General features: G+C 42.7%; 1 protein-coding gene across 3 annotated transcripts in view; it reads left to right on the forward strand.

Annotated features, from left to right (window-relative positions):
* Window positions 1-7,589: 7,589 nt before the first annotated feature.
* DPY19L3 (dpy-19 like 3 (C. elegans)) overlaps window positions 7,590-19,825 on the forward strand; it is a 65,193-nt gene continuing 52,957 nt past the window's right edge. The window contains exons 1-3 of one of the 3 annotated variants that reach the window (XM_019535822.1): window positions 7,590-7,616; window positions 9,087-9,229; window positions 12,160-12,284. In XM_019535822.1, coding sequence (XP_019391367.1) covers window positions 9,109-9,229; window positions 12,160-12,284 — 246 coding nt within the window. In that variant the 5' untranslated portion in view covers window positions 7,590-7,616; window positions 9,087-9,108. Of the gene's footprint in view, window positions 7,617-7,892; window positions 8,025-8,056; window positions 8,262-9,086; window positions 9,230-12,159; window positions 12,285-19,825 lie in introns of those variants that run through there. The other 2 variants (XM_019535821.1, XM_019535820.1) reach the window with 2 other exon arrangements.

Here is a 19,825-nt window from a genome sequence, read left to right on the forward strand (position 1 = left end):
AGCTGACTTCCTGCCCTTTGGGCAGGGGGCTGGACTCAATGATCTCCCGAGGTCCCTTCCAGCCCTAATGTCTATGAAATCTATGAAATAGCTAAATATTTTATCCAATTACTGTTTTTGTTTGAACAGGGACTGGAACCTGGATTTTGCCTCTCCCAGGGAGGTACTCAAACCACTAAATTTAAACAGTCCTATCTGTGCTTTTTCTTGTGCCCACACCATATGTACCATCCTAATGACCGTAGAGATTCCTTACAGAGTGGAACAGTATCAATAGGACAGACTGAGTGCCCCCACCTGCCTATACTGTATTACTTATAGTAAGCAGTACACTGTCATGGGAGGTGGCAGATATGGGTTTAGGGAACGTTTTAGGGAGAGGAAAAAATTGAAACCATGTCTTTCACATTCTGAGTGAGAACACTGAAAGCTATCTCCAACTCTGTGTTCCATATAGAGTCTGAGCTGGTAGGCATAGTCAGAATACTAAGTCTATTATGCAGAGAAATACTACACTATGGATAGACACGTTCAAGAATGAAATAGGTATCAAATTGCTCAGTGCTGTCAAGGCTAAGACTCTTCTGCCCAGAAGTTTCAGCACCTGGCAAACTTGAATGCTGAACACATCACAAGCACCTACAGCATCAGGTGGAATCTGAACAGATGTTTGAAGGATCACAATTTTGCACTTGGGAACATAAACCCTGTAGTGGGTCCATTGACTGGATTTCAAAATCCAGAAAAAACGAACATCAAATGTTGTAGAAAAAATGTATAACTTGAAGTTTAACACAGCCTATTTTGTGTACACAGTGCCTTGATATAACAAGGCAGACCTAAGTCGGCTAAGGAAGTACAGGTTGAATTAACAGATAGAAAATTGACTGGATCATCAGGCCTACAGGGTAGTAACCAATGGCTGTATGTCTAGTTGACAGCTGGTATTAAGTGGAGTGTCCCAAGGGTCAGTCCTGGGGCCAGTTTTGTTCAGTGTCTTCATCAGTGACCTGAAAGATGAGATCGAGTGCACCCTCAACAAATTTTCAGATGGCACCAAGCTGAGGGGAGTAATAGATATGCTGGAATGTAGGGCTAGGATTCAGAGACACCTAGACAAATTGAAGGATTGGACCAAACAAAATCTCATGATGTTCAATAAGGAGAAGTGCAGAGTCCTCCACTTAGGACAGAACAGTCCTATGCACAGCCAGTACAGGCTGGGGAGTGACTAGCTAAACAGCAGCTCTGCAGAAATGGACCAGGGGTTGCAGTGAGCAACAAATTGAATATGAGCCAAGAATGTCCTCTCGTTGTGAAGAAGGCTAACAGCATACTGAGCTACATTAGAAGGAGTGTTGCCAGCAGATCATGTGAAGCAATTCTTCCCCTCTATTCTTCACTGGTGAGTGAGCACTGTGCCCAATGTTGGGTCCCCCCACTACAGACCTGTTGATTAAATAGGTAAAGCTAAGAAATCAGACAGGCAATTTGTTTACACATTACTTCTAAGCAATATAAACAGTCAGGTAAAGGTGAGCATTTACCCTGTTTCAGAAACATCTTGTGTTTGCTTGCTCCCTTGATACTGGGCTAAGATCTTATTTGTTTTAATCCAAATCATCATCTCAGGTATAATTACCCAATGGGCTTTCCAACATATCAGGTTGTGTTTCCTGCAGTCCCTGGCAATGATGAACAATACAGAAGAGTGGCTATAGCATACTGCTTGTTTGTGGTTGTTAGGGACCACCTGGCTCAAGAAAGAGCAGCACCTGTTGCTCTATTCCAGGGCTAGACAAAATACACCCCACCCCTGGAATACAGGTGTGTGTCCATGCAGTTGATCCTATCTGGCTGCTTCTGGGACCCTGAGGAGGCAGGGCTGAGTCCCACACTGCTCCACTCTGCTGCAACTGGGGTTGCCTCTGTCCCCTCCCTCACTCACATCCATTCCCCCACCACCATCCAGCTTCTGTTATTGCTGCACAGCCAGCAGCCAGGCCTGTACAGGACAGGGCATGATGCAGCATGACAAGTAGCCATTCTGCCTACTCACCCACCACAACGAACTGCTGTTGCTCCAGCACCCCATGTCCATGCTGGCCCCAGGGGCAGGGAGCTCAGCCTGTAGTAGCCCCCTTTCAGCGGCTCATCATGGCAGGTGGGCAAGACAGCTACGTACTTAGTGCACTGCATTACACCCCATCCTGTGCAAGCAAGCTGCCAGTGACCACGGTGCCAGGACTGCAGTGCCAACAGAAAACTGGAGGGAGCGGTGGGAGAAGGAGACTGCTCGCTGCATGGCCTGGCCTGGCCCCACAGAAGGGAGCAGTGAGGGGCACAGCCCTCCTCAGCCATGGCTGGCAGGTTGGATAGGATCAGTTGCCCTCCTCCCCGCAGCCCTCAACAGCTCACCAAAATTCCAGCCCAAATAATGTCACCCCCCACAGGTCTACCCTGTGCCAGTTCTTGGACAGATCATCAAGAGAACTGTTGCCAACACCAGCTCTCTGATAGTTCCCCCAACTTTGCTGCACTCACTCATTTGGTGCAACAGAGACTTTTCCATGGGTAAAACAAATTGCTCTTGATGGTCCTAGTATTTGAGAGAAATCTGTGTATTTACAATTAAGTCCTCCACCAGCTCTGGGAAGCCTTTAAAGATAGGTGCTAATATTCTAAAGTGATGGCTATTGCTAATTGCTCTAAAATACTTGAAACTGACTTTAGCACTTGCCCTTAGAGGTGAGGAGCATTTTATACAAATTTCTCAGGTTCTGCCATTATACAAATTATTCACAGTAAATGAACACTGCATTTTGCATATCTGATTACATTAGTAGTTCAGGATTGTTAGGGGAATTTGTGCTGCTAGAGCTCATGCAATATTCTTTCCATATGGAAGTTGTATGCAGATGCCTTTAATATCATGTGTTAGGGACTTCACACCACTTTGTTTAGCAACCTGATATAAATGCTTAGTTTGAGTTCCAGAAGTTAAATATTTCAGTCACAAAATTTACACATCTTAAAACTCTAAATGTGTAACTTTTTAAAAACTGTTTTTGTAGTTTCTTACTCCATCTTGATGTCACTTTATCTAAACTAACTGAAAGTAGCGGAAAAATACATGAATTATTTCCTGACCTACAGGTGGTATACATTTCCTGAAGTTACATTTCCATTAAAAAATAAACAAAAACAAATGTTTTTCATCCCCATTTATCCATATTCTGTATATGCCTTTCATTTTTCATTACACTGGTATGAATAAAATTACTCATCTGTGCACAATAAGTCACACTGACTAAAAGCTGACCCTTATGTGCTATATGTCCCACGGCATTTAGTGCTAAAAAGGTAAATCTAACATCTCACGTTGCAAAGTCCATAATTCCTCAGCTCCCATATTCTGCAGTCATTAACAAAGGCATTCAGTCCCCACTTGAATGCCACATGCTATACTGCTTCAAAAAGGGCATAGGGTAAATGCTATTTTTTTCTACTGGCTTGCAATGAAAAGCTGCATTGGATTTCATTTATTCTGAGAGCCTGTGAGAGCAAATAAAATATGCACGTACATGTAAGCATGCACGCACACGCACTCACAGATTTGTCTTAATTTTGTACCTGAACCCAAAATGTGTAAAAATGGATGCACTTTATAAATGAATAAAATTATTTGTTTAAACTGAGCAATGGGTTAATCACTGAAAGAAAACTGTATTTAGGAATTTAACACTGACAGTTATAGTTTATTCTTTAGTATCTCCAGGCTATTATTAGACTATATTGTACTCCTGTCATGACCAATTCTGAATTATAATAAGATTCTTAAAGTGATATGCTGTAGTTATAGATTTCATAGGTTTGACAAGAGTTAATTTAGAAAATGTTATGAAGCCATGTATGAAATGGATGTATTTCAGCTATGTCATGTGAATAATGTTATTTGTGAAAGAATTTGAAGTTTTTAAAAGAATCAAGATATATTCAGTCTTTTGCCATATAAAAGCTGAAAAGTACAGTAATTCCTGTTACATACTACTGAAGTAATGCCTATTACTAACCTTGTCTAACCACCAGTAAAAGTTTCTAAACCATTTCCACCAACCATCAGAATTGATTTAGATATAGTTCATATTAAAACCCAACTCCATTCCATTCTTTTCATTTTGGTATACACGTGATGGCCCTAACATACATTCTACCACCTGCAATTCAGCAAGACCAAAGATAGCAAAGAAAAATTATTAGTATTGCATAGGTTAATTGCTTTTTGAAGAATCAGCAAAGTAACCTCTTGGGGTATGATCATTTCAGGCTACATAAAATTAGTTGAGATGGGGCCTGCCCAAAACTCAAATTGAAGAATTCCTAAAGAAACACACAATCTTCAGGAGGCTGTAATAACAATTCAGAAAGTGATTCTTACCTCATAATCAGGTTGAATCTATACCATTGCCTACCATTAACAGAGGCACTGAATTGCTTATACTTGTTACGGACTGGATGAAATCTATTTGTGCTTACTTGTTCTCAAAGTTTGGATGACATTTTAGACAAGCCCTGATATTTAGTCTTAATTACAATTTGAAAGATCACAAGTCCTTTGTGATTACACCTTAAATTTCTCCAAAGCACAGGGAAAGCAAAAGGAGCAGATCAAGACATTGTCCAAGATATTGTTGACATAAGAAAACTCTACTAATTTAATTAGCATCTATACAATGGGTTACACTAATTTAATTAATTAAATTTCTGAAATCGATTTAATTAAATTGATATATTTTAATTGAATTGGCACAATTTACCAATTAAATTGGTAGACAAAGTCTTAGGATTAAGTAACTATTTCAATTTCTGCTAAGATATTATTTGGCATATGCAATTTGCCTTTACCCCTGTTACTATATATTACCAGTGAAGCTGGTAGCACTACTGATTATGAACAAGAGCTTTTTTCAGTTGCTTATAACTTTGGCAATCTTAAATCATTTGAGTTGAGTCCCCTTATGCATGCGATCTGCCTCTAGCTGAAGTTCTTTGTTTTTGTTTTCTTTAATTTTAGCCAAAACAGCCTGTTTCTGAGAATAAAGTTTGGAAATATACATTTTGTCAGTGGTTTAAAAAAAAATTCTAGTGACATTTACCTTGCATAGCTAAAATACCCCTAAGCTTTTAAACAGAGGCTTACAAGGTCCTTTGTGTACAGTTGATGCAATATATTTTAATAAATCAACTCAATTGCTGGAAAAATTGTTCTTTGCAAGCTTTTGGGCACAAATACCCTTCATCAGGCATAGAGTCTGCTGGTGAAATGTGTGGCAGTAAGGATCAGAGGATATGAGACAATAGTCTATTGTCTAATGTCTATTGTCTCTTATCCCTCTGATCCTCACTGCCATAATAATAAATAATAAATACACTATATGCAGATCATGCATTTGCATTTTCACAGGCCTGCATTTTGCTTCTGTGCTACCCGGGACAGCATACAATTCTCCAGCAGACTCTCTCTATCCATGAAGAAGGGTATTTGTGCCCAAAAGTTTACAAAAAATTTTTTTTCCAACTATTTAGTTGGTCTAATAAAAGATATGGCATCTACCCAGAGAACCTTGTTTGTCTATGTGCTCAGACCAACACGGCTACAAACAGCAACCCTAAACAGAGGCTTAAAATTTGACCAGAACTGGTGACTGTTTTTTCAGGCATGTGCCTTTTGCAGGCCTGGGAAACCTCACCCAAAGATGGCCAGGTTGTAAGCATCTGAAATATTGCAATGGCAGCATTGTAGCGTTTATCAGCTAAAATCTCCAAAGAGTCTATGTTCCTGTATGTGAACAAACTGTACTCATTCCATTCTCCGAGTGACGTAGCATGATACTCTTTTAAGGACTGGGCCACAGGGGCAAAGATGGACCTAGGCCTTGGTTGGCTTATTTGGTAGAAAAGATCAGGGAAGGGAAAAAAGTGGTACCCACGAGAAAGTAAATTTAAACACAAAAGAAACAAAATCCAGATCGGGACAGTGTAGATTGGGACTTGGGGTCTGGTTAGGCTGTGACTGAAGGGGGAGAGTAGTAGGACTAGATGGACAAAGACACAGGAGATGGGGAAGAGAGAGAGCTGGGACTGGCTGAACAAAAAGACTGACAGAAATAGCTGAGAATGGAAGCGAGATGGCAGGGTGACACCAAGAAAAACTGGGGGACAGGGAAGAGACTGGCTGGACCAAATGGATTAGAGACCAGTGCAAGGGAAATAGAGTAAGACAAAACCTGAAATGAAGCTGGGGCAGAGGTTCTTTGTTTCTAGATCTTAACTTGCATTGAAGGACAGCTGAAACCACACCACTTTTCTAACTCACTTCTCTAAATGATGTAGATGTCAGAGGGATGCCACTTGACTACAAATGGATTTTGGAGTTGGCACGTTTTGCAAAGCAACATGATGCACTTTATTTTCCTGAACCATATTTAAAAACATACAAAGCAAATACAAAAATGTAAACATGATAGGAAAACAGCAATTAGACAATTTAAGACAGCAATTAGTAAAACAACAGTTTACTAATCTACTTTCCTCCATATTGAAAGTTTTTTAAATGACTACCAATTCAAATTTGCCACGTTCACAGTTGCCAGACTCCAGGGGCCTGACTGAATTTTACGACGATGGTATGTTTAGCTATATTAAGAAGTTTGGGTATGTCTGACCATTCAGTTACACCTACACACTGGTTTGTTTTTAATGTATCAAACATTAGAAATAAATTACAATAGGGGACTTTTGATATGCTCTTCTCTTTAAGGAGGAAAAAAAAATCCATACTGCAAGTCTCCGTGGACTTTTGTTGGAGTGAGACTACACAAGAACATCTGTCCAGTATTTTATTTCAGGTGACTAGCAAAGACAGAGATGTCAGAAAATACAGATACAAAAGTCACGTACAGCCCAAGGATGGATGCTTGGAGAGATTCCAGCCTTCGCGGTGTGAGTACATTACTATTTAAGAAAGGAATAGCTTGTATCTGGACTTTTATTTGCTTCTGAGGACAACAAGCTGACTTGTCAGCAAGATGTAAGCTGTGTTTTGTCCAAGCCCTCCGTGTGGGTTCATAAACCCTCCACATATTGTTTCTTAAATCCTCTACAACATGGCATAATCAAAACCATGCCCTCTGACTTCCAGAAAAAGCGTCCCACGTGCTATTGCCCAAAGCAAGTAAGTCAGGCTTGTTTTCCTTCTCACGGCAGCAAGACTCACTCCTCCACGCGCTTTCACTACAGACGTCCCGAGGGCCTGATTCCTTCCTGCCTTGCGCCAACAAATCCATGTTTCACACTCCCTCCGCTCCCCCTCCAGAAGGAGAGGCACTTCCTTCCTCCAGCGCAGCCGTCCGGCCCCTCCACACAGCGCAGCTGAGGGCTGGGACTCCCCAGGGCTTAGACTGCACCAAGCAGGCCTTGAAACCATGACGCTGGCTTGCAATGGGTGCAATATTATCCTCCTGCTCTTCCTCTTAGCAGATAGCATGATAGGCTAGTCGTCTTGTTAGTACAATAACAATGACCAGGATGGCCATCGTCATCATCTTGTGATGATTGTAATAACAAAAATAACTTGTTGTTATTATTAATATGAATGTTACAATAATAATCACTCTTATTATTATTCATAGTATGACAGTAATAATGTTGCTTTTATTGCAATTATTATTAGCAGCAATTGTTATTATTATTAATATTGCGGTACTAATAATGATGACTTGTTGTTGTTATTGCAATTATTATCATTATTAGCAGCAGAGGGGCCTGGCCGGGCGAGACGAGCCCCCCACCCCCGGGCAGGCGGTGCCGGATCCCGGCTCCGGGAGACAAAAGGCGCCCGCCCAGTCTCCCGCCTCCTGGGGGGCCGAGGCGGCTCCGCGCAGGCAGCGCCGGGCCAGGCCGAGCAGCCGCCTCGCCGCCCCGCCTGCGCCGCCCACCCGGCCTCGGCTCCGCCGCGTCGCCAGGTAGCGGCCCCGGCGCAAGGGGAGGGGAGCGGAGCGGCGGGGCAGGCCGCGCAGAGACAGCCGTGCCCGGGGGAGGCCCCGGCCCCTCTGCGGCTCCCTCAGCCCAGCCCGGCCCCTTTGTGCCCTCGCGGGCTTCTCCCTCGGCACCTGCCCGTCCCCTCAGCGCCGCCGGGCCTCCTCCCCTGAGGGGGTGCTGGACACAAAGTCAGCCTGCGACTTCTGTGCTGGGCACCTGAGGTGGGTCTCGCTGTTTGCGTTTGTTTCCAGAGACGAGTTAAAAGAGGCGACACTCGCTGGCGAATGGTGTCCGCCGCGGGGCGTGGGTGGGGATTTGTGTTTTGCATTCAAAGCCAGGATTCAGGTACAAAAATGACCGAAATTGCGTGGCTCGGTGTTGACACCCTTGGCAGTGAGATGCGGGGCTGTGGCCTTGCGCAGACTTGAGATCTCTGACTGTTGGTCCTTACGTATTTTTCTTATTCTCTCATTTTTGTGATTTAAAAAAAAAAGATACACAGTAGTCTAAACATTACTAAAAGGTAGGGATTTGTGCAGCTAAATTAATTCTGTTTTACAAAGTTATCCGTTCTCAGGTTTTCTGTTGCATCCAGTGACCCCCTCAAAGATCAAGGACTTTAAACTAAAGGACTGTTTTTTCTGAGGGCTCGGCACTTCCTGAAAATTAGGCCTTGTTTTAGCTGTCTTTGGTTGGACACCCACAATCATAAATTAGGAAAATCCTGAATTTCTGGACACCCAGTGTCACAAATCCTGGAGCCAGTATATGAAGTTAAGCTTGAGCATCAGTCTTCGTAGCATTGGCACCAGCGTTTCTTTTTCACTTATTTTTTGTGTTTGAGTTACAGAGACTGTCATTCTTGCTTTTTAATAAAACGAATGCATAAATTATATGAGTAGAACTTTTTTAGGCCTTTATTTACAATAAAATATGCTTCTGTTTGCTTTCATGGCCTGTCACACACTTCTCAGTGGTATTTGTCATAAAATGACAAACAAGTGTTTGGATTTGAATATTTATTCTTTGGTGTATGCATGTTTTAGGAATCAGACTAAAGAATAATGTATGGAAGTTTCTGACATCATGACAACCATCAGACAGAGAAAGGGACTAAAAGTCACAGAAGTTGCAGAAGATCATCTTTCACAGAAGAAAAATGTGAAGTCTGATGGGAGAGTTCCATCTGGTGGGTAATTAAAAGGAATGTGGCATTATGGACTCTCACTAATGCTATATTTTTGGTACCTTCAATTCCACACATGAAGATTAGGTATCATATTAAAGAGTTTTCTGAGTATTGACAGAATGTAGGATAAAAACTATAATCAAAGGGACAAAGTCCCAGCATAGATTATGGCAATGTGGGGTTTTAGTCTATTTTCAAATGCTAGTTACAGTGAAATTATTTTTAACTTTGTTGTACCTGACATACACTTTAGCATCGTTTGATTGCTTGGCTTAGAATGTCATAGGACAAGATGACAGACCTACAAAACCACACAACGCGGTTAAATCTGGAAATGTATCCTACAAACAGAGCAGCGGTTCCCAATCTTGGGGTCATGACCCCATTTGGGGTCACAGCAATAAAAAATGGGGTCGCACATGCCTGGGAAGAGAGACATGGGGGGCACATGCCTCCCAGATGTGGGATGCCTGAGGCAGGTTCAGGGCTCTACCCTGCTGCCCTGCCCTGAGACTTCCAGGTCAGGGCTCAGTGCTACTGCCAGGAGCCACATGCTGGCTGCGTTGCTGTGGTGAGGTGCCCCCTGCCCACCCAGCAGCAGCAGGGGCACAACTTTCTGCTGCAGCTACAGCTGCTGCTGGGCGGGCAGGAGGAGCCTCACCATGGCAGTGTGGACGGTGTGGAGTTCCCAGCAGTAGCACCAGGTCCCACCCTCTGAGCTTCAGAGGCCCTGTGGGGAGGGCAGCAGGGCGGAGAGCCCTGAGCCCACATCCTCACCCTGCGCCTTCCTCACAGGCTCTGCTCCTACTGTGCCACCCATCTGCAAGGGGAGAGTACAAGTTGGGGGAAGAGTGAAGAGCTGGGCTGCAAGCTCTGCTCCAGCTGCAAGCTCTGCTCCAGCTGCAGCAGGTGCCACCTCCCGCTGCTGTGTGGGGGACTGCAGGCCACAGGCCCTGGCTCTGGTCCCATAGTCTGGGCAGCTTGGACCCCACTGCTGGCAGGGGGCTGCAGGTTGTGAGTGAGGGGCCATGCTGTGGAAATGGCATCATATATGGGGTCATGCTGAGGGAAAGTTTGGGAAGCACGCGATAGAGGGTCTTGAGATAACATAAGCTGTGATTTTTTTAAATTTAAGAATTTGAGTGCCCCATCTGAAAGGAACTGGATTTGCAGTATAAAGGCAAACACAGGTTACATATGGAATTGGGGCTTTAACTGCAACCTGTTTGGTTTTTGTAGACTTGCAGTGTTACCTATAAAGTATTTTTTACTTTGTTGACCTCTGGAGATAATGAAGGACAACATTTCAAGTTCTTGTATGAAAATACTTTGAAAATTCACCCAGTCAATTTCATTGCTTTTTTATTTTTATGGGCCAAAACTTAGTCTGCAACCTCTGATCACACCTTTGCAAAATTCTCTCTTCTCTTGTATATATGTTTTGGATAGATGGGAAGCCATTTACCCAATTTATGTTGTCTACTTATGCTATGGTCTAAGTCAGGTGTGGGCAAAATATGACCCTCAGGCCAGATCCGGCAAGTCAAGTAAATGGATCCAGCCTGTAAATGGGCAGGAGCTCCAGCTCTGGCAGATGTGTGGTACTGGGCAGCCAGGGCTGTTTCTGGTGTGCCAGGTGTGCTTGCACTCTCTCTCTCTCTCTCAGCTGGGGCTGCCGCTGGCGCTGAAGCATGAACCCATCTGCAGCTGTAGCACCTTCCCTCCTCCCTCCCTAAGTCCAGACCAGGCAGCTGCCCAAAGAAAGATGCCATTTTCCAGGTGCAAGGGTCAGGGTGTGCTTCTGCTGCAGGTGGGTTCAAGCTTCTGCTTTGGTTGCAGCCCACAGCTGTAACATGCCCCTCCCCTCCCCTCCCCACACCACTCCTGGAGCCTCAGCCTGGAAGCTGCTGTCCACAGCTGTGTTTGGGCACCTGTAAATGTGGCCAGAAGCTGCAGGGTCCAGACTCCAAGGGGTGGTGGGGTGTGCTAGAGCTGCAGGTGGGTGTACTCTGGCCACGGGGATGCAGTGGGGGATGCTGAACCTGTGGGTGGGTTCAGGCTTCTACACTGGTCACAGCACTGGGAGGAAGGGATAGAGAGAGAGGGAGAGGTGTGGCCCTCAACAGGTCACTAAAACTTATTAGAGAAAGGGAGAGGTATGGCACAAATAGCTGCCCACCCCTGGACTAAGTAGACACTTCCATCAAATCACATGTCCTTGCACAATATCTGAATCTTGCTTTTTTTGTTTCCAGATCATGGAGCGGGATTGAGTCTTAAATCAACTTGAAAAAGTCACTAATTTAAAACATAACGTAAAACATTTAAAATGTTACACATGAACAATAAACTGATTGAATGGTTTCATTTAAAAATGTGGCTTCTCACTGCATCATTATCAGAAGCTACTTTGATCAGTGCGCAGCCTCAATGTGGAAACTTAATGGGATTATTAAACCTGAAATGCCATTTTTTTAAAAACCATAAAAACAGCATCTAAATTCAGAAGTTTAAAGAACAAGGTTTGATACCTTGCTTTGTGTGCTTCTAGCCACCTTCTGTATCATTAATTAAAAATGATGCCTGGGAGGATATTTCAGAGATTTTGTAATTTATATTTATACTCTAGATATGGTGTTTAAGTAGATCTGTATAAGATCACAGTGTTGTCTTATAAACTACTACTTTACATTTCCCCCGTGAAACATAGCTTGTCTCATTCTGCATGTGAATAAAACATTAAGTTTCTTATACCAGAAAATTCACAAATACAGTTGCTGTCCAGGGGTCTGAAAAGAGATCTCTTAATTACCTCCAGATTGCTTTGTAAAAGTGAGCATTTAAAAGAGGTTCAGAGATCTATGTAAAACAAGAAGAATTGTGAGTTTCTCAGTCCCCAAGTCAAATATTGTGTGTCTGACTTTACACAGGTGGAAAACTATGGAAGAGATTTTCGCTTATAGTTGGTGGAATAGTTGCTGTCTCCCTTGGGCTTCTCACTTCTGTTTATGTTGCTACACTACATGAGAATGATCTTTGGTTTTCCAATATTAAGGTAATGAAATTATTTTGATAATTTCATCTTTGCTTTCCTAGCACATTGTAACAATACATGCAGAAAGTTATTTAAGTTTCTAATTTGTCTTATGACTCATACATATGAAATACAGAATGTTCCAGTGTAAATAGCTTTCTCATATCCCAGATATGTATAAAACAACCCCCCCATAATTTCTTATTTTAACTTTCTTCCCTAGTTAGTCAAATTGATATCCTTTCAGTCATTTCTCTGTTCCTAACTATGCTGTAAGCACTTGGCTATAATAAACCATGCTATTATTTTCATGCTATAAAAATGGTAGCTCAGTTGCTTACCTACAAATTATCATCACCTAGTACAGTGTTTCAGTGATCTATTGTATCTTGCTCTGCATTCAAGCTTTCTCTACACATTACTGTCAATGAACAACCCAAAACCCTGCTGATTTCTCAAAACCTTTTATATATATATATATATATAACGCCAGTTTTTTAAAGAAAATTCCTACCCAAAGTCCTGGCCTGCAACAATTTCACAATGTTATATTTTTAAGATATATACATAATTTATTTTTAAGATTAAAGTGCTTATTCTGATACAACAGGGGCACAATCTTTCGTAACCCAGAAAAAAATATATTTATATTCATGTAATAGCTGCTTTTATTTGAAAACTGGAGCGTGTCTACATGAGACATTTACTGCAGTCCTGACTGCAGTAAACATCTCTGCATCTACACATGTGCCCCTATTAGGGCACAGGAAACTAATAAACTCTGCAACAAGGTAGTACTTGTAAATACAAGTACTACCCTGCTGCTGAGTTTTTTTGTGCCCAACAGTGTACATGTAGACACTGACTTAGCTGGTTGAGACATGATGGTGCTTCAGTGCAGAGGCTGCCTGCCAGCTAGCCCCATATTGAAGCACCCTCATTACCACCCAGGCCCTCTACTGCTGCTGAGCCTGGCTGAAGCAGCCCTGAGCTGGTAGGCTGACCCCTGGAGCTCCCTGCCAGCCAGGGCTGCTCCACCTAGGCTCCACATGCACCTGAATAAACTGGAGAGCTTACTACTCTGGAGTTAATTGCTCCCAGGTACACGTTCAAATGGCATGCTTGGGAGCAATTAACTCTGGAGCAGTGAGCTCTGCAGTTTATTCAGGTACCACAATTGTACATGTAAGTGCTCCCTCAGAGTAATTTTCATACATTAAGCCTCGCATCTTGCAAGTAAGGAAAGTATTAACTGGATTTTATAGTAGAGTAAATTGAGGCACACACAGGTTATTTAAATCAGTGGCAGAGATAAAAATTAAATTCTTAAACTCAGGTGACCTGCTCAGACTGCTAACCCAAGTATCCTTATACATCTTCTTTTTGTTTTTTAATACAGTACCTGAAATGGGAATTAAATATGTAATAACAACCCCATTCTTCTCTCCCTTGAGGTTCTGATGGGCCCATTCTTTTCTCTGCCAGTAGGACAAACGCTTTTGAAAGGATTATTTTTGGTTTATTGCCATCTGCTGTTGTACAAATCACAACTCATGGCCAAAATCCACCAGAGAAGGTTTGTGTCCTATCTGCTGGAAACTTGGCATAAAGGACTTTTGGGAAGTGTAGCTAAGGCTGCCAGAAAATATACTATTTTCTCTGCATACTCTCAGCAAGCACCACAGTAAAATTTAGTGAAGCCAACAGTGGAATTAAAATACTGTCCATGACAACTGGGTCCCCAAAAGAAGGTTGGGAATGGTAAAATCCTTTTTCAAGGGTTGAAGCTTGTTCTCTTGCACACTTATGAACTCCTTAAGTGCAAAGGATGTGGCTAATGCAGAAAAATGCACACATCCCTATGCCAACAGAAGCAAATTTGGCTCAGCAGTTCAGTTCTAAGAACACAGACTCTCTCCATAGGGACAATAAATAATTTATCCAGCAAACAAAACTTAACACAAACAGATTCTCTGCTTAAGTAAAAATGGTTCTTGGCCAAATTCTCATTTAAAAGACTTACCTCCTCAAGCTTAAATTTTAGGTAAGATTAGTTACACAGCTGCAGATCCTCTTTTGCATGTGTGGGATTTCCTTTTCACTGGAAGATCCCATGCTGACATTTTCCCCAGAATTCTTTGCAAAGGATGAGAAGCCAGTTGTATCCATATCTAAAATTAATCAGAAAAACAAACAGGTAATTTTCCTTTTAAAGACTTAAAAATCTCTTAGCATTTGTACGGTACTATAATATATTTTATGCAGTATAGACTGTAAGGTGACTTCCAGCTTATGCAGCACATTACCACCTTTTTATCTTTTAACATCTTTTAATGTTTCCAAAAACAAATTAAAAGTTAATGAAACAATTAATGCTGTAGGTGTAATAAGGTTGTGTGACAGTTTGCATCTTTCATTGGACATAAGTAAAGTTCCTGGGTATATACCTCAGATAAGTTCGAGGTTTGCTTTTGACTATCTTCTTTTTAGAGTAAACCTATAGACCCACAAATCTGCATATCTTAATGAATGGACAGAAATTTTCTTTTGGGAAAATTTAAGTAATTTTATAATAGTGTTAAGTATTTGAATTAGTTCAAACTGACACAAGATGGCACTAGTAACTACAGTGATAAAGCAACTTCAGTCATCTTGCCCATACATAGAAAATGAGCTTTTAATTCAAGACTTTTTTTTTGTTATAATTGCATGTATTTTCTAATGCATTTGCAAACATACATGACCCAAAAACAACATTTTATAATATATGCTATTTACATGTACCTATGCGAATGCTTATGTTGTATCATTTCTAATAAAATATTTTTCCGAAACAGATGACAGTGGTCAAATTTTCAGTGAGCCTGAAAAATAACATGTACAAAACTTATACTTGCAGGTGTGCATTTACAAAGCTAATTGGTTACAATCAGTTATGATTTTTGCCTGTGCAAATATATATTTGCACATGAAAAGTAAGAGATTACTTCTCAAAACTTTGCTTCACATTATTAAATATGATAATTCAATAAGCAGGTTATCACACTCATCTGGCTATGTGGGCCAAATGAAGGGTGTGGGGCAAGTCTGTTGGCCAGATTAGACCCATAAACCCGCCGCACTGGACCAGTCTGGTTCAGGCAGCCCATGCAGGGTGCACCCTGAACCAGCCCTGCATGCAGTGTGCACTGGCACCAGTTTAGGACTTGCATGTGAAGCTGTCACAGGGCACACCCTGCATAAGGTGTCTCTACCAAACGGCTCCAGTGCATGGGCCCAATATGGATTGGCCCTAGAGCCAGCATGTAGAGCCAGTCTTGCAGGGCACTGCATATAGTGCATACCATGCATCAGCCCCTGTACTACGTGTAGCATGCGCACCAGGTCCAGCCCCACACGCCACATGCAACGCATTACAGCCCCAGTCCAGGGCTTGCACTGCACATGGCACATGTGTGAGGTGCACACAGCATGCAGTGCCCATGCCACGCCAGCCCTACATATGATTTTGCCAGTCAGGGACAGCCTGTGGACCCAGTCTGGCCCTGGAGCCAATGTAGGGCTGGGGCCAGCTCAGATGCCACATGCAACATGCACCCCACAGCCTCCTAATGCATGCAGCTCATGCCACATGCAGCACACTAGGCCTGTCTGAGATCTTTAGGCCAGATCCTAGGGCTCCAGGAGCTGGATCTGGTCTGCAGGCCATATACTGTTCTACAGAATACTTTGTCAAAATAATACATGCTTCCTTTGTTGAGGACTAACTGTCCTTTTGCTTAAGTTAACACAGACCCTCCCAAATTTAATATTATTTAGAAAGTGTATCTTAGCACACACTTTCCTTAAGCTAGTCAAGCAAACACTGTTCTACAAATGCAAATCTTATAGGCACAAGTTCTAATATGTTTTATTTATTGTGAATGTTATGTGACAAGAAGAATAGAAATGAAGAGCCTGTTAAAGTTATGCTTCTTGATAATTGTTTTATCTCCAATAATTCTTCCTGATGTCCATCTATGCAACAGATAAGTATGTGGGCATCCATATATTGAGTAGGTTCTTTACTCTGCATTTTTTTTCCTTGCTTTTTCATTATTTTATGAAATGTCAGTATTTTCTAGATTCATAGATGCTAGGGTTGGAAGGGACCTCAGCAGATCATTGGGTCTGCCCCACTGCCTAGGCAGAAAGGAGTTTGGGATCAGATGACCCCTGCCAGATGCGTATCCAGCCTTCTCTTAAAGACTCCCAAGGTAGGGGAGAGCACCACCTCCTTTGGAAGCCCATTCCAAATTTTGGCCACCTGTACTGTGAAGAAGTTTTTCCTGATATCTAGCCTAAATCTGCCCTCTGTCAGTTTACCCCTAACCATACAAGTGGCCTTCCTCTGGACCCTCTTGTGTCTATCAACATCCTTCTTGAAGAACAGCACCCAAAACTGGATGCAGTACTCCAACTGCTGTCTGAACAGTGCCACACAGAGGGGAAGTAGCACCTCCTTGGTTCTATTTGTCATGTATCTGCTGATGCATAGTGGTAGCATATACCATATACTTATGAAGGCAGTTCATTTTAGTGTTTAACTAAATTTAGTTTTTAACAATTTAGACCTTTAAAATTTATGTTGAAATGAAATGGAAGCTACCTGCATTTTCTCATGTATTTTATAGTTTGGCTGATGCATATATTTCTGTATTTTTAACAAAATTTCCTCAATGTTGTGTAGTAATAAGCTTTATTTTATTGCATGTCTCAGCATTAATTCCATAGGGAGAAAGAGTATAATCTAATCTTTGACATACACAATTATTGTGTGGCTCGGTTAATGAAGTAGAGGGGTTATTTTGCCTTAATTTTATTAAACATGGAATATTGGAATGGGATCCATGTTTAAACACATTCAGTGTTTCATTAACCCCAGTACCTACAGAATCCTGTAACATCGCTGTTGTTGTAAACAAAGAAAAATCTCTCTTAAAGCAAAGATTAATTTAGGATTCAGTTAGACATTTTATATTTTGGATCACTGTAACTTGCATCTTTTTTTTCTGCTAACTGATCTAACTGAATAGACTGTAAAATTCTCAATATATGATTTGTGTACATGTTTGGCATTGCTAAACATCAATATAAGAATAATATAAAGGCATCTAGTTCCTCTCTGGATTGAAATACTTTTTTTTATTCTTTTCTTCCATCTTGGATGAGTTACAATTAGCCAGATGGTGCAAACTTACATAAAACAGACAGCTAATAAATTGTATTTTAATGCTTTTAAATATCAGTTTGAAAGAAAACTGTTCACTGATAGAACAGATATTGATGTAGTCTAAATGTAAAACTGTAGGAGGTGGGATACAGAGGTACATAATGTGGTTAGCCTTGATGCAACCTTTTGCGGCTCTCCCCTGTACTATTTGCCTTGTTGCAGTTTCTCCTTTTAATCTCCTTGTAGCAGAGATCTGGGATCTCCTCGTTTTGGTATCTGTCTTTCTTCGCTCTTTTATTGGCGTTTACTACCTTCCTTCAGTAGTCACTCTTTGCACACCTACATGGACAGTCAATAACAAGCTTAAATAACAGTCCAAAAGGGACCAAACTAAGATGGCTTTTTATCCTTCCTGAGTCAGCTTCCTATTCTTTCCTGGTGTTTCACTATACAGACTGTCAAGGCACCTCCCACCCCAGGGAAACTTCCTTTTTCTAGGGATGCAGAAGCCAACCATCCTTCTGCAGCTCCTCTTCTCTCCCCCATCAAATCTAAGTTCTTTTGTCTAAAATCTGGGTGACTATATGTCTTGGTTTATCCAGGACAGTCTCAGATTTCGGAGGCTGGTCCTGGCTGGCTCTTGAATTAAAATGGATGTCCTAGAAACACAGGGGCCTTGCCCAGCATGCACCGCTGCCTTCCTGGTACACAGCTCCACCCCCATCAACTGGTAAGACCAACTTCCATATGGTCAGCCTACCGATAGTAAATAGCTGCAACTGTTCCATAGCGGGGCCTAATAGCAAACAGGTCCCTCTTTTCCCTGGCAGGTGAAGGTCATCTGGGAGGGTATCTGATTTTTCAAAAAAGGAAATCTGGGCCATACTTCCTTTTAGGATACGTTTATTCTTAGATTGTAAGGCTTGAAAAGATCGTAGAAGATTATTAGGTCCAGCCGCTGCACCAAGCAGGAAAGATAACTGGGGGTCAGGTGACCCCAGCAAGGTGACTGTCTAGTCTCCTCTTGAAGATTTCCAGGGTAGGTGATTGCACCACCTCTGGAGGGAGCTTATTCCACAGTCTGGACATCCTGACTGTGAAGAAATTTTTCCTAATGTTGAGCCTGAGTCAGTCTTCCAGGAGTTTGTGGCCATTACTTCTGGTTTTCCCCCCAGGTGCCCTGGTGAACAGTTGCTCACTGAGCCCTTGATGTACTCCCCTAGTGTAGTGGTAAGCTGTTACCAGGTCCCCTCTTAGCTTTCTTTTCTTCAGGCTGAAGAGTCCCAGATCCCTCAGCCTTTCCTCGTATGGCTTGCCATGTAAGACTCTGTTCATACGGGTTGCTCTTCTTTGAACTTTCTCAAGCTTGTCCATGTCCTTGTTAAAGTGTGGTTCCCAGAACTGGATGCAGTATTCCACTTGCGGTCTCACCAGTGCTGAATAGAGCAGAAGAATCACCTCCTTGGTTTTGCTGGAGATGCATCAATTGATGCATGCTAGAGTATTGTTTACCTTACTGACTACAGCATGGGCGACTGGTGCCTCCTGACTCTGGGGGCAGGCACCAGCAGCCGATCGCCAACTGGGATTCCCCCAGTGGCCAATCGCCGACCCCAGAAGTGCTGCCGGCAAAACTGGAAGTGCCACCACCACTTCTTGGGGAAGCACTGGCCACAGACGGTGCTCCCCACTCTCTGGCCGGCAAGGGCCAATCTCAGGGGGGACATGTGCCCCCTCCCAATGCATCGTCTATGGGCTACAGCATCGCACTGCCAGCTCATATTCCTACTGTGGTCTATTATTACCCCCAGGTCCCTTTCATTCATGGTGCTAGTCAGTTTGGAGCCTATACGTGTGTTGGGGGTTGCTCATCCCAAGGTGAAACACTTCACTTTATACCACATCCCTGGCTCACCAAAGGAAGATCACTCTTATGCATGCCCTGCTTACATACACTGAATGTGGAAATGAGTTGCTGAAGTCACTTTGGACAGGAGGTGCACCGATACATCAGTCCATATCATATCGGCACCAATAAAAGGAAAACTGACATTATTAGCAATCTGCTTTTTTGGGCTGATGTGGCCAATAATGTCACTGATAAATGATGTGTGCAGCCGCAACATGCACATAGCCAGAAGTGCAGCCTGGCAGCTTGGAAGAGCAGCATCCATCGGGTAAGTCTGTGGGGAGGAAGGGGCATGGGGCGGGGCAGATTGAGGCCCTATGGTGAGGGAGGGAGTGGGGCTGAGGCAGAGGCAGGCACAGCCCAGCCAGGGTGGGGATCAGGACAGAGACAGCAGCTCATCCGGGGGGTGTGAGGGTGGTAGTTCCCACTGCTCCACTCACC

The sequence above is a fragment of the Crocodylus porosus genome, unplaced genomic scaffold (assembly GCF_001723895.1).
Source record: "Crocodylus porosus isolate Cpor-Errol unplaced genomic scaffold, CroPor_comp1, whole genome shotgun sequence".
Taxonomy (NCBI): domain Eukaryota; kingdom Metazoa; phylum Chordata; order Crocodylia; family Crocodylidae; genus Crocodylus; species Crocodylus porosus.